The sequence below is a fragment of the Petaurus breviceps genome, unplaced genomic scaffold (genome assembly GCF_028583685.1).
Source record: "Petaurus breviceps papuanus isolate PSGF00001 unplaced genomic scaffold, PetGlider_PUasm1.0 175, whole genome shotgun sequence".
NCBI lineage: Eukaryota > Metazoa > Chordata > Mammalia > Diprotodontia > Petauridae > Petaurus > Petaurus breviceps.
The window spans coordinates 8,318,401-8,329,850 of NW_027185764.1; the positions used below are offsets into that span (position 1 = coordinate 8,318,401).

Here is an 11,450-nt window from a genome sequence, read left to right on the forward strand (position 1 = left end):
TTCCTCCTATCCAGTTAGTTGTTTTTTGATTCACCCTCCAACATCTATCTCTTCATGTCCCCTTCTCTCCATTCACGTGGCCACCACCTCAGTTTTTATTCAAACCTTAATCTTTTCTTGACTCAACTGTTGTCATAGTTTTCTAACTGTTCCTCTAAGTTAGTCCTGGAAATCTTTTGCCAACAATGTCTTTCATAGAGTAGATGCTTATTAATTGACTGGTTGAATGAACAAAGGTACTGGAGTTTATCTAGACCTACATTAGAACTTATCCCATTGAGGTAGATGATACTGGTCTTTCCTATACCATAGAAATTTAGTATCTAAGATCTGTCTTCCAGGCTGCCCACTATTACTTTCAGCAGGATGTCCCAGTGTCTCCTTTTGTAAAGGAAAGATGGCTAAGGAAGCCAGCTATAGCGCATATTAATAATTCAATCTCAGAATAAAGGTTTGATACCTTTATTCTTTATCAAAATATGTTATATTTGTTATTATATTCTTTACTGTAAAGTTTTGACACATTTATCAAGTTTGTCCCACCTCTCACACATACTAGCTCTGTGACCCTGGACACAGTCACTTACCACTTAATGCTGTTTCAAACAGTATTCTAAGTTTATAAGTTTCAGATAAGTTGTTAGTCCACATTGCAGGTTTCCTCACCAGAACTTTCCTAGTAAAATCACAGGTCCAAATGAAAATACATACCCTAAGAAGATGCAATGATTGAGTGAAGGGGAATAAAATTATCATCTACTTTGAAACTATTTGATCTTTCTGAGCCAAATAGCTATGGTCCATAGTAAAAGAGCTGGCAAGTGACATTACCATATTGGGGATAAATCACCTTGTTATAATCTAAGCATAGAGTTCTGTTGCAGGTTAATTTTACAATGGAGGAAATAGTCAAGGCTGTGAATGGAAATGACCCAGAACTCCATTTCAAGGCCACCCAGGCAGCTGGGTATGCCTCCTGCCTCTGTCTTGTTGCATAACCCAACACTGAGCTCTTACAATAAGTAACTTGTTTCGCTTTCTCCACAGTGGCTCCATGCCCACAAACCAGCAGCAGCCTAGTCAAAAGAGATACTTGATTGCAACTCTGGGCTCTCCTTGATCACAGCTTCAAGGAAACCGTGTGATGTCTGAGAAGGAATTGCTTCATCTCAACTGGCCTCTACAAGAATTTTAAGTCATAGAAAATGCCTGTAGGGAAAAATAAACACGTTGCTTCATCAACACAAGATACTACAGGCTGAGAGCTCCAGTGGGTGACCCAGAGCCATGTATGCTATTAAACAATGCCAAGTACATCCCTACAAGAAAGCATCTTTTTTTCCTGCCTTTCCTCACCCACTTGTCTTTGATTCCACAAGAAGATATTATCTAGAAAAAGAAACTCACCCCTAAAAGCATCTGCCGAAACGGGATTCATTCCCAAGCTGGTGATATTTCTGAGCTTGTCTCATAGTCCTGACTTATAGTTTGAGGCAACCCAGACCCTGACAAACATGGCTTCAGGAACATCTGAACAGACTGAGGCAATTATGGATGCCAGAGATGTCCCTCTATTGACTGCACTCCTCCTCTCTTCTCCAGACTTACACATCCGTGAGAAAGCTGTGTGGGCACTAGGGAACATAGCAGGTGAGCCTTCAGCTTTGCCTTCCTGGCTGAATGAGGACGGTATAACAAATACTTGTTATAAATAGTTGTTCTGAAAGGTCTGTCTGTCCTGTGTCATCCAGGAGATGGTAACTTCAGGGAGGCATAAGGAAGATTAGGCAGACAAATCTCTTGGCGGAGACAAAGTCTTCAGTTGGCTGAGGAATGTAGGCCTCCAGTATAGAAGCTGGCAGTCTTGCTGGAATTTCATGGAGATCTGATAATGAACACCTACCTAGCTTCTTGTGTGATTGTTACAAAGCAAAACACTAACAGCTTGCCACCTCTCTTCCCCACTCCAGAATCCCCTAGGAGTGGCCTGAAATAACTTTTGTGTCTTGTAAACAGAAAGAAGCAACATGGTAACAGGGCTATAGAGGAAGCCTTAGAGTCAATAAGACCAGGGTTCGAATATCACCTCTGATATGTATTGGTTGTATGATCCTGAACAGGTTACTTAAGCTCTCAGTACTTTGGGCAACACTGCTATATTTTGAGGAATAATTGCTGTTATATATTGGTAGAGAGATATAATGAGTCTAGCCTTCCCTCAACCCCAACCCCCCCAAAAAGGGAAGAAGATTACTAAATGGAATCAAATTATTTGGAAAGAAACCTGGAAGTCACTTGGTTTCTCTCAATTTCCCCATCTTCAAACCCCTCAGGAGATAGTTGTAGGGAGGGAAAATGCTTTTTGAAATACTAGAGAAATGTGAATTCTGGTTCATTGATGAGGACACATTGATGAGGGGTTTGAATGGATTAGATTATTCAGTCAAATAAAGCATTCTACTATAGTCCCATCTATGCAAATATCTAGGCAGCTAGATGGCACAGTTGATAGAGCACTGGGCTTGGAAACAGGAAGATTCTTCTTGAGTTCAAATCTGGCCTCAGAATCTGGGCAAGTCACTTAACCCTATCTGCCTCAGTTCCTCAATATGTAAAATGAGCTGGAGAAGAAAACTACTCCAGTATCTTGGCCAAGAAAACTCCAAACAGGGTCACAAAAAGTCAGACCTGACTGAAATGATTCAAAAGAAATGAAAATATCTTGCCCACATTCGTGCTTATGGTTTTTTCCATTTTTTTCTTCTGAAATTTTAAATTTTGATTGATGTCTTTTGTTTTTATGTCAACTTCATTTCCAAAAGTATCCCTTCTTCTTCCATTACCCAGACAGCTGTGCTTTTTTTTTTTTTTTTTAAGCAATCAGGGTTAAGTAACTTGCTCAAGGTTATACGGCCAGTTATTTCTGGGTGTGGTGCTAAGTATCTGAGCCGGGATTCGAACGCCAGGTCATCCTGACACTCTTACTCGCTGAGCCACCTGGCCACCCCGGAGCTGTGCTTTCTAACAAAGAATTTTAAAGGGTTTAAGTAAGAAGAAGGGTAGTTTAGTAAAACTAACCAACAAACACATCAACCATGCCAAACAGTTGGAGTCTGACCATGTTGCAGGTCCACAGTCCCTGCCTCCTCTGCCAAAAAAGAAGGTAGAGAGGTTTTCTCATCTCTTTAGAGGCAAGATTGTCCGTTATAATTAGTTTTGTTTTTCTTGGGTTTAGGGTTGCTTGTCTTTCCATTTGTACTGTTGTAGTCGTTGCTGTAGCCACTTTTTAGTTCTTAGAATTCAACACTCTTGTTTAATACCCAGGTGATGACCCTGAATTGAGAGATGCCCTTATCTTCTGTGAAGTGATCCCTCCTCCCTTAGCCCTGGTCTCACCTACTAAACTTGTAAATGTCTCTACATAGAACTCCTTGGGTTGGGGGCTTTGGGGATGGTCTTGGAGTTGTTGTTCTTTATTACTTTGAAGTCATGAGACCTGGGTTCAGAGCTCACCTCAGGCATTTACAAGCCATTAACAAGTTGGTTAACTTTTTTGATCCTCAGTTTCCTCACCTGTAAAGTAGGGGCACTAATACTTACACTACATAACTCACATTGTAAGATAAGCATCTGGTGATCTAAACTGCTATGCAAACATGAAGCAGTAGTAGAGGAAGGGAAAGGAAGAGGAATAAGCATTTATAGTTGTTACTTTTCAGTCATTTCAGTCATGTCTTGGTCTTTGTGATCCCATTTGGGGTTTTCTTGGAAAAGATGCTAGGGTGGTTTGCCATTTCCTCCCCTAGCTCATTTTACAGATGAGGAAACTGAGGCAAACAGGGTTAAGTGACTTGCCCAGGGTCATACAGCAAGTTTCTGAGGGCAGATTTGAATTCAGGAAGATGAGTCTTCCTGACTCCAGGTCCAGCATTCTATCCACTGGGTCATCTAGCTGCCCCTAAGCATTTATAGTAGTGACCATTAGACTAATCTCGTTAATCTCTCCACCATTCAGGAGTCAAGTAAATCATTCCCTTCAAGGACATATTGGTGAAACTGGAAAATAGTTGCTAGTCAATATTGTTACTTAAAGGAGGGAGCCTGGGACCTATGACAAAGAACAGGATTTTTCTTGTCTGTTAAATGCATTCTTTCCTTTTGGTATTAAATTTGAAGAAGTATTCTGTCAACCTCTTCATAAATTATATTTCTGTGGAATGTGATATGGACCTTGTCCAACCTCTGCTGGAATAGGAGCCCATACCCTTGTGGCAAAGGCAGTGAAACAGATCCTGCCAGTTCTTCTCCAACTCTTGCAACACCAAGATGGTGAGATTCTGTCAGAAGCCTGCTGGGCTCTTTTGTATCTCACTGATGGTCCTCATCAGAGTATTCACCAAGTGGTGCTGACTGGGTCCTTCCAAGGCTAATCTACTTCATAAGCAGCCCATACCTGACTATTATGGAAAATCCACCCTGGTGCTCAAGTTTTTCACTGAAAAACCTTATTAAGAAATGTAAAAAAAAATTATATAGATATATGTGGATATCTATCCATCTTTAACTATCTATCTATGCTTATCTCCTCTAAAGCCATGGTTTAGGTGTGAGAGATTAGGTTCTAGTTCACTGGGATAGTAAGTGTTCTAGGCTGGTTAGTCTGCCACTGACTCATTCAGCAAACACTCACATTCTTCTGATATGGAAGGCATTGTTGTGAGATTCAGAAGAGATAATGTGTGTAAAATGCTATATAAATGACATTTAAATGATTTGTAAGATACAGTCCTTCACATGATTGGTTCAAGCTTTTTTGGTAACTGCTAAACCATCTGTTGCCCTGTTCTTATCCTTCCCTAACATAAGTCCCTTTCCTCCCTTGGAAAGACCAAAAGTCTTTGTTTTTATTTTTTAAAATATAGACTACTAAGTATACTTGCTGTGTAAAATTGTGGTAGAAATAATACTTGGTTCCCTGCCTCTTTGGGGGAATACTAGTTGTTCTATAAATTTATATTATATAGTTTCCATCTTACCCAAATAAATTCTTGGGAGACAGATGCCTAGGTTGGAAGAGTGGGATACTCATGCCTCTCATCCAGAGACAGTCTGAGCCTGAGTTTAGTCTGAGTGCCCACGTCCCAAACCAGGAAGCCCTGTGGGTCCACCTCAGTGATTATGCTATTTACCCTGGAAGGCTCACTGTGTTCTACCTGATACAGAAGGCCTTAGTACACAGAGTGTTCTGGCATCTGCCACTCCATTTGGTAAGTATTTGGTGGGGGGCATCTGTTTCTGGATATTTCCACTTATATAGCACAGGTTCTTAATCTTTTTGTGTGTGCGTTGGACCCCTTTGGCTTTCTGGTGAAGTCTGTAGAGCCCTTCTTGGAATTAAAAATTTTTTTTTAATTGGTGGAAATGCTAAATTTCTCTTAAAGGTATAAAGATGTATTTTTTTTTCCCTATCCAAGTTTACAGACCTTCTGAGATCTATCCACAGATGCTCAGTGTAGGAACCCTTGGCTTAGTGGTTTGAAGAACAGCAAAATCCAAGAGGTGAACCCCCAAGTGTCTCATCTCTGTGGCTTATCTCTGATGACTAGTCTATCTTCTAGAGTGGCCAATAACAAATATAAACATTACAAAGCATGCCGGTGAACAACTTAAAACTACAACACTGCGTAGAAAAGCAAGGATTCCTTTATTATAAAAGGGGGAAAATAATGGACATTTGTGCATTTAAGCATCTCCTAGAAACATCTGAAGAAACCGTCATAGGTTTACCTCCAGTTTCTATTATTCCATATCCCCTCCTTCCGTGCAGTGGGTAACTGGTGACTGGGACAGATCAACAAACTCAGGTTACCATTGATGTAGGGGTCTTGACAGTGCTGCCCTGTCTGCTGTACCACCAGAGGCCCTCAATCCAGAAGGAGGCTGTGTGGGTACTCAGGACCTTGTAAACAGACCCAGCAGCTTATTATTTGTGGGCTGCAGCCATCGTTGGTGGCCCTGCTAAGAAATGTAAGCAGGATGCCCAGGCATCTTTGGCAAGAAGGTGGGGATAGGGAGGTGAGGGGATGGAAGCTCCTTTTCATGATCCAAACTATATCAGTTCTTTGAAGAAAACATGAATAGGGTGTTGCATGTTGGTAGCTAATAAATGTTTGCTTAAATTGAGTTTATGTCTGCTACTAGGTACAGCAGTAGGATCTGATTGCAATGGCTGGTCTTTCTCTGGATGGCTAGGGATTACTTTATTTAAACAAAATTTAACCTAGCAATTAAAAGTAAAGAATGGTGTACCTTTTGTTTTCAACAAAACCTTCATTTCCAGATGTAGTCTTTACCCTCTCCTCTCCAGCAAGCCATCCCTTGGAACAAAGAAGAGGCAAAGCAGTTCAGCAAAGTCAACACATCAGCTGTCTGATGCATATGAAATATTCCACTCATCATCAGACCTTCTCAACTCTTCAGATAGCACTATTTAGAAACAAACAAACAAAACCTTAAATTCTGAGGTTGGTAAAGTCTGACTTCAGTAAGCAAACGACTCATTTGCCATTCTCTGATTATAAATGTGACTTAGTTTAACAGTATCCACATTTGCTGAATGTTTTGAAAAGTGTAATCCGCCTTCTACTGACTATTTAAGGTGAGGTGACAGAGTAAATTTTTGGTTTTAGGTAAAACTAACCCAAAGGAAATGGCACATCTTGAGCAATAGCAGATTAAAAAACAGACAGCTATTTGGTTATATTAAAACCATGCAAAAGAGATCCATTGGAAATGGACAAGGTGCCTTCCAACTTGTCATAATAACATAACAAAAATACCATTTTTTTTCTACCATAGAGCTACCTTTTTTTTTAATATTTGGAGGGCAATTGGGGTTAAGTGACTTGCCCAAGGTCACACCGTAGAGCTACTTTTATCTCTGGATAGATCTGTTTGGAAATCAAGGAACTAAATTCCACTTCAGGTTGAAGAGGGTACCCACTAAGAGGGTTAGGATTTCTCTGGAGCCCCCAAAATACCAACATGCTGGATCCTGCCAAATGAATTCGACTTGAGTCTCCTCAGCCAAAGAAAAATAAAATTTATTAAAAGTGGCTTGCATTAGACACAGAGTAAGTCTATGCTAGGTCATTCTATGTCACTCTCACAGTGCTCTCACTATTCTATGATGCTCTCCCTAACATGAAGACCAGATGGGGTCTTATATACAGAAGGTTGTGGGAGGAATCCAGGGGTAGTCCAGAGGAGAAGCCTGGGAAGGGTCTTTAGGAGGAGTTAATGAAGTCAATGAGTGATTACTGTGGGAAGTAGTGGGAGGCTACAGACAATGGTGAGCTAGGCCAGTTCAAGGGTGGGAAGTCTAGCAACAGACCTGCCTCATCAAATGGGATGATTCAATCAAGAGTTCAAAGGAGGTTCCCAGAGCTTGTACCTCAAGGACTCAAGGAGAGCTCAAGGGGGCTCCCAGAGCCCATACCTCATCAAGGTTATGCCTGAACACTTTAGTGTCTTAGACCTGGTGAAGTTATTTCACCTAAATTCTAATTCCTTAACTGTGAAATAGGGCTAATGCCTTTCCCTTTCTACCAACCTCCTGGGGTCACTGAGATAAAAGGGAATTCTGTGATGAAAACATTTTAAGACCTTCTGGGGAATGTTCTCTATAATTACAAAATACTTATTAATTTAAAACTTTAGTAGCCCCATGTTCTTTCTCTGTTTTTCTTAGCCACCCAATACATGTTAAAAGAGGTTCTACTTTCTGTGGCAGCTAATTAGCTTGCCCAAGGTCTTCAGATAGCAAGGAAAGATCTAGAAATTTCGATAATCAAACAACATTAGCTCCTAAATGCTAAGGATGATTCCTATTGAAAGAAATTCGTGGATTACCCAGATAGCTTCCTAGTCTCCTACTTTACATAGTTCCTAGAGAGGAGATCCAGGTCATCTTGAGTATACCTCTGAAGTCCATCCTATGTCATCAATCCTCACTGTTTCTCTTTCCTTCCTCTTAGGCAGATGCCATTAGCTCTGCTCACAGATGATGGAAGCAAACCAGTTCCGCCAAGGTGTTCATGCCAATTCCATGTGTAATCTCATTAAGCCCCCCTGGAAATAGAATGAGACAGACATGACTCTTCTGCCCTTTTTTGGGTCTGTAGAGAATGTCAAGAATGTTATCTATTTCTTTTGTAGGGAGAATTCAAAGTCAAGAAGGAGGTTATTTGGACAGGGGCTAACTTCTCAAGTCGGGAAACATTGCACCAGATGCTTGAACCCATCAAGGCTGAAATTCTGAAACCTCTTCTCCATCTGCTCTCTGTCAATGACAGCAAAACTCTCCTCCTCACCCTTGGCATTGTTACTCATTTCTTCCAGGTTAGATATTCAAAACTAGTTACTCCAATAATAAGGTGCTGAGAGACGAGCTCAAGCTTGATTATGCAAAACCCACCATCAGGGTGTGCTGTAAGTTGTCCTGTCCTGTTCAAAGCCCATACTGACAACAATGAAACCAAGAAGTAGAAATCCGAAAATCTGTTTTTGTTTTGTAGCACCTTCCTTCCAAGGTTGTTTGTGAGGATCAAATGAAATAATACATGTAAAATTCTTTGGAAAACTTAAAGCTTATATAAATGCCAACTATTATTATTGCTAATAACAACCACGTAAGGGAGGTACTTAAAAATAGATTTCTAGATCTAGTTATTATTATTGTTAGGAGGTTTAGGTAGTACAATGGATAGAGTGCCAGGTCTGAAATCAGGAGAACTGATCTTCCTGAGTTCAAGTCCAGCCTCAGACACTTCATAGCTATGTGACCATGGACAAGTCACTTTAACCCTGTTTGCTTCAGTTACTCATCTGCAAAATGAGTTGGAGTTGGAGAAGGAAATAGCAAACTACTCTGGTATCTTTGCCAAGAAATGTACCCCCCCCCCCGCAAATGGGGCCATTTCAGATGGGATATATTCAGACACAATAATATTATTGTTAGTTCTATACATTAAGTGGACCTGTATTTTTAAATGAGTCACCTAGAACAATATGTCTCTTAAATGGAACATGGAACCATGTAGTACAAGCTAGAAGGATCTAGAGGTGGAAGGAATGAGGAATGTGTTTTACTTAGAATTGGACTTTGATTCTATCCTGGTAACTTGAATATCTTGGCATTAATATATTTGCTTAACCTCCATTTTACAAACAGTACCTGCTTCAAGATTTGGGGATAAAATACAGGGGACATATTACATGTTAACATCTAAAACATAACTCCTTCTGTCCTCCCAAACCATCTTTTCATCTGGGCTTTCCTGTTTTCATTACTCATTCTCTCTTTATTTATTTTATTTTATTTTGCTTTTTGGAGGGCAGTTGGGGTTAAGTGACTTGCCCAAGGTCACACGGCTAGTTTTTGTGTTAAGTGTCTGAGGCCAGATTTGAACTCAGGTCCTCCTGACTCCAGGGCCGGTGCTCATTCTCTCTTTAATCAATCAGCATTTGGGGATCTTGGAAGAAAGGCTGAGCCTTGGTTCTTCCCTCTTCTCCACATAACATTCAGTTGCCAAGTCCTTTTGATTATTGCTTTGTGATGTTCCTCACTTGTTCCTTACTATTCCCTTACTTGAGTTTTAGAACCTTGCTGTTGTATTTGTCCTTTGTTTTCAAAGAGGACCATGGCATCAGAGAAATGGTGACATGACTTGCAGTTGACTTTGATTTGAGTCAGGGAGGGCTGTGCAAGGTCACCAGCCTCACTTACTCCTCCAGAGTCATCTGGATCCAGTGGCCTGATACTCATCAGGATGACTGTAGATGACCCAGGATGCAGTGGGAGACCCTGGTACTTTTAGGCTAAGGCCTTTTCAGGTACTCACTTAGAGTGAGGTAATGCCCATTCAGTGAATAGGCCTCTTTAAGAAATTAGAAAAAAAGAAAAGAAAATCAAGCTGGGAGGGGGGAAGTCCCTCAAGAATGCTGTTCCAAAAGAGAAACAGTTACCATTGACATTCACTCTAAGCCAAGAAGGTGCAAAATACAGTCATCAAGCAGAACCTGGGCAGGGACCTATTGTGGTCCAATTTGTGAGCTTCAGAGTGAACTGGGTTTAAGGTTTTGTGGAAGGAAGGAAGGAAAGGAGGAAGGAAGGAAGGAAGGAAGGAAGGAAGGAAGGAAGGAAGGAAGGAAGGAAGGAAGGAAGGAAGGAAGGAGGGAGGGAGGGAGGGAGGGAGGAAGGAAGGAAGGAAGGAAGAATCTAGACAGTAAACCCCAAGTTAACACATTTGCTAAGCCTCATTAGTTAGCCTTAGAGATAACAAGTTAATTCAGGGTCTTAGCTTGCAAGCTACAACAAATCCTTGACATTATGCCTTTTTGTAGCTAATTTCTGGCTAGCAGAACCATGTGACGGTAAATAACAGATCTGGCAAAGACAAACATTGATTACACCTGTGTCCTAGTCTAGGACTCTTGGTCTAATTCACAGGGTCATAGATTTAGAGGCAGAAGGAATTTTAGAGGCCATAAATTACAATTACTTTAAATGAAGAAACTGGGGCTGAGAGACCTCAATTGACTCGCCCAGGGTCACACACCTAGTAAGTGTCCAAGGCAGGATTTAAACGGAGTCAGATCTTCCCGACTCCAAGTCTGGTGATCTATGTACCATGGCATCTACCTGCATCAAATTAAGCCAGCAATAAAAAAAAAACTTTTTTCTTTTTGTTTTTAAATTTAAGATTTAACTAGAATGTCCCTAATTGAATTCTCCCTGATCGGATAATTTGGTATTTCTGTTGAAATACCAATAAAGGGTGGTTTTCCTCTTCAATAAGATAGTTATTCATGTCCCTCAGACTGCAGAGAAGCTGGGGGAGAAGGAAAAGCTATGCTTTCTAATAGAGGAGCTTTACATTACAATTTTATGATTACAGTTGGATCTTTCGGGCTTCCTTGGACCTCACTGAGAATTACTTTTCTAAGGTATGTATTTTAGAATTTGAGTTCATATACCTACCTCTCAGGTAAGATGGGAGGGGATAAGAGCCCTGAAATTAGAATCAGAGGGCCTGGGTTCAAATTCTGACTCTGCTTAAATATATTACCCATTTGACTTTGTAAAGTCACTTGTTTTAAGGGTTTGTTTTTTCCCTCTTCCATAAAATGAAGGTAGTAGTACATTAGATGATATCCAAGGGCCCTTCCAGCTATAAACTCTACAAGTTTAGGTCCTCATTGGCAAATTGAATGAATCTGTTGATTGCTTAGCTCAGTTAATACATTAGCATTGTTGCCACACAGACTGCCTGATAAAGAGCATAGTGACTGTACTTGCTAACTAATTTGTCCTAGGGGAGATTTTAAAATATTAAGTACCTGATGAACAAAATGTATGGAAGGAAAACAGGTTTTTTTTTTGCTTTTTG

General features: G+C 40.5%; 2 protein-coding genes across 2 annotated transcripts in view; one reads left to right on the forward strand and one right to left on the reverse strand.

Annotated features, from left to right (window-relative positions):
• The window catches only part of KPNA7 (karyopherin subunit alpha 7), a 49,339-nt gene extending 38,005 nt beyond the window's left edge, over nucleotides 1–11,334 (forward strand). The window contains 13 exon segments of the mRNA XM_069085338.1: nucleotides 874–971; nucleotides 1,383–1,650; nucleotides 3,325–3,413; nucleotides 4,208–4,270; nucleotides 4,272–4,413; nucleotides 4,416–4,479; nucleotides 5,198–5,206; nucleotides 5,828–5,953; nucleotides 5,955–6,027; nucleotides 8,218–8,400; nucleotides 10,881–10,933; nucleotides 10,935–11,007; nucleotides 11,326–11,334. Of these exon segments, the coding sequence (XP_068941439.1) occupies nucleotides 874–971; nucleotides 1,383–1,650; nucleotides 3,325–3,413; nucleotides 4,208–4,270; nucleotides 4,272–4,413; nucleotides 4,416–4,479; nucleotides 5,198–5,206; nucleotides 5,828–5,953; nucleotides 5,955–6,027; nucleotides 8,218–8,400; nucleotides 10,881–10,933; nucleotides 10,935–11,007; nucleotides 11,326–11,334 (1,250 nt within the window).
• The window catches only part of ARPC1A (actin related protein 2/3 complex subunit 1A), a 341,638-nt gene that overhangs the window by 190,912 nt on the left and 139,276 nt on the right, over nucleotides 1–11,450 (reverse strand). The window lies entirely within an intron of this gene.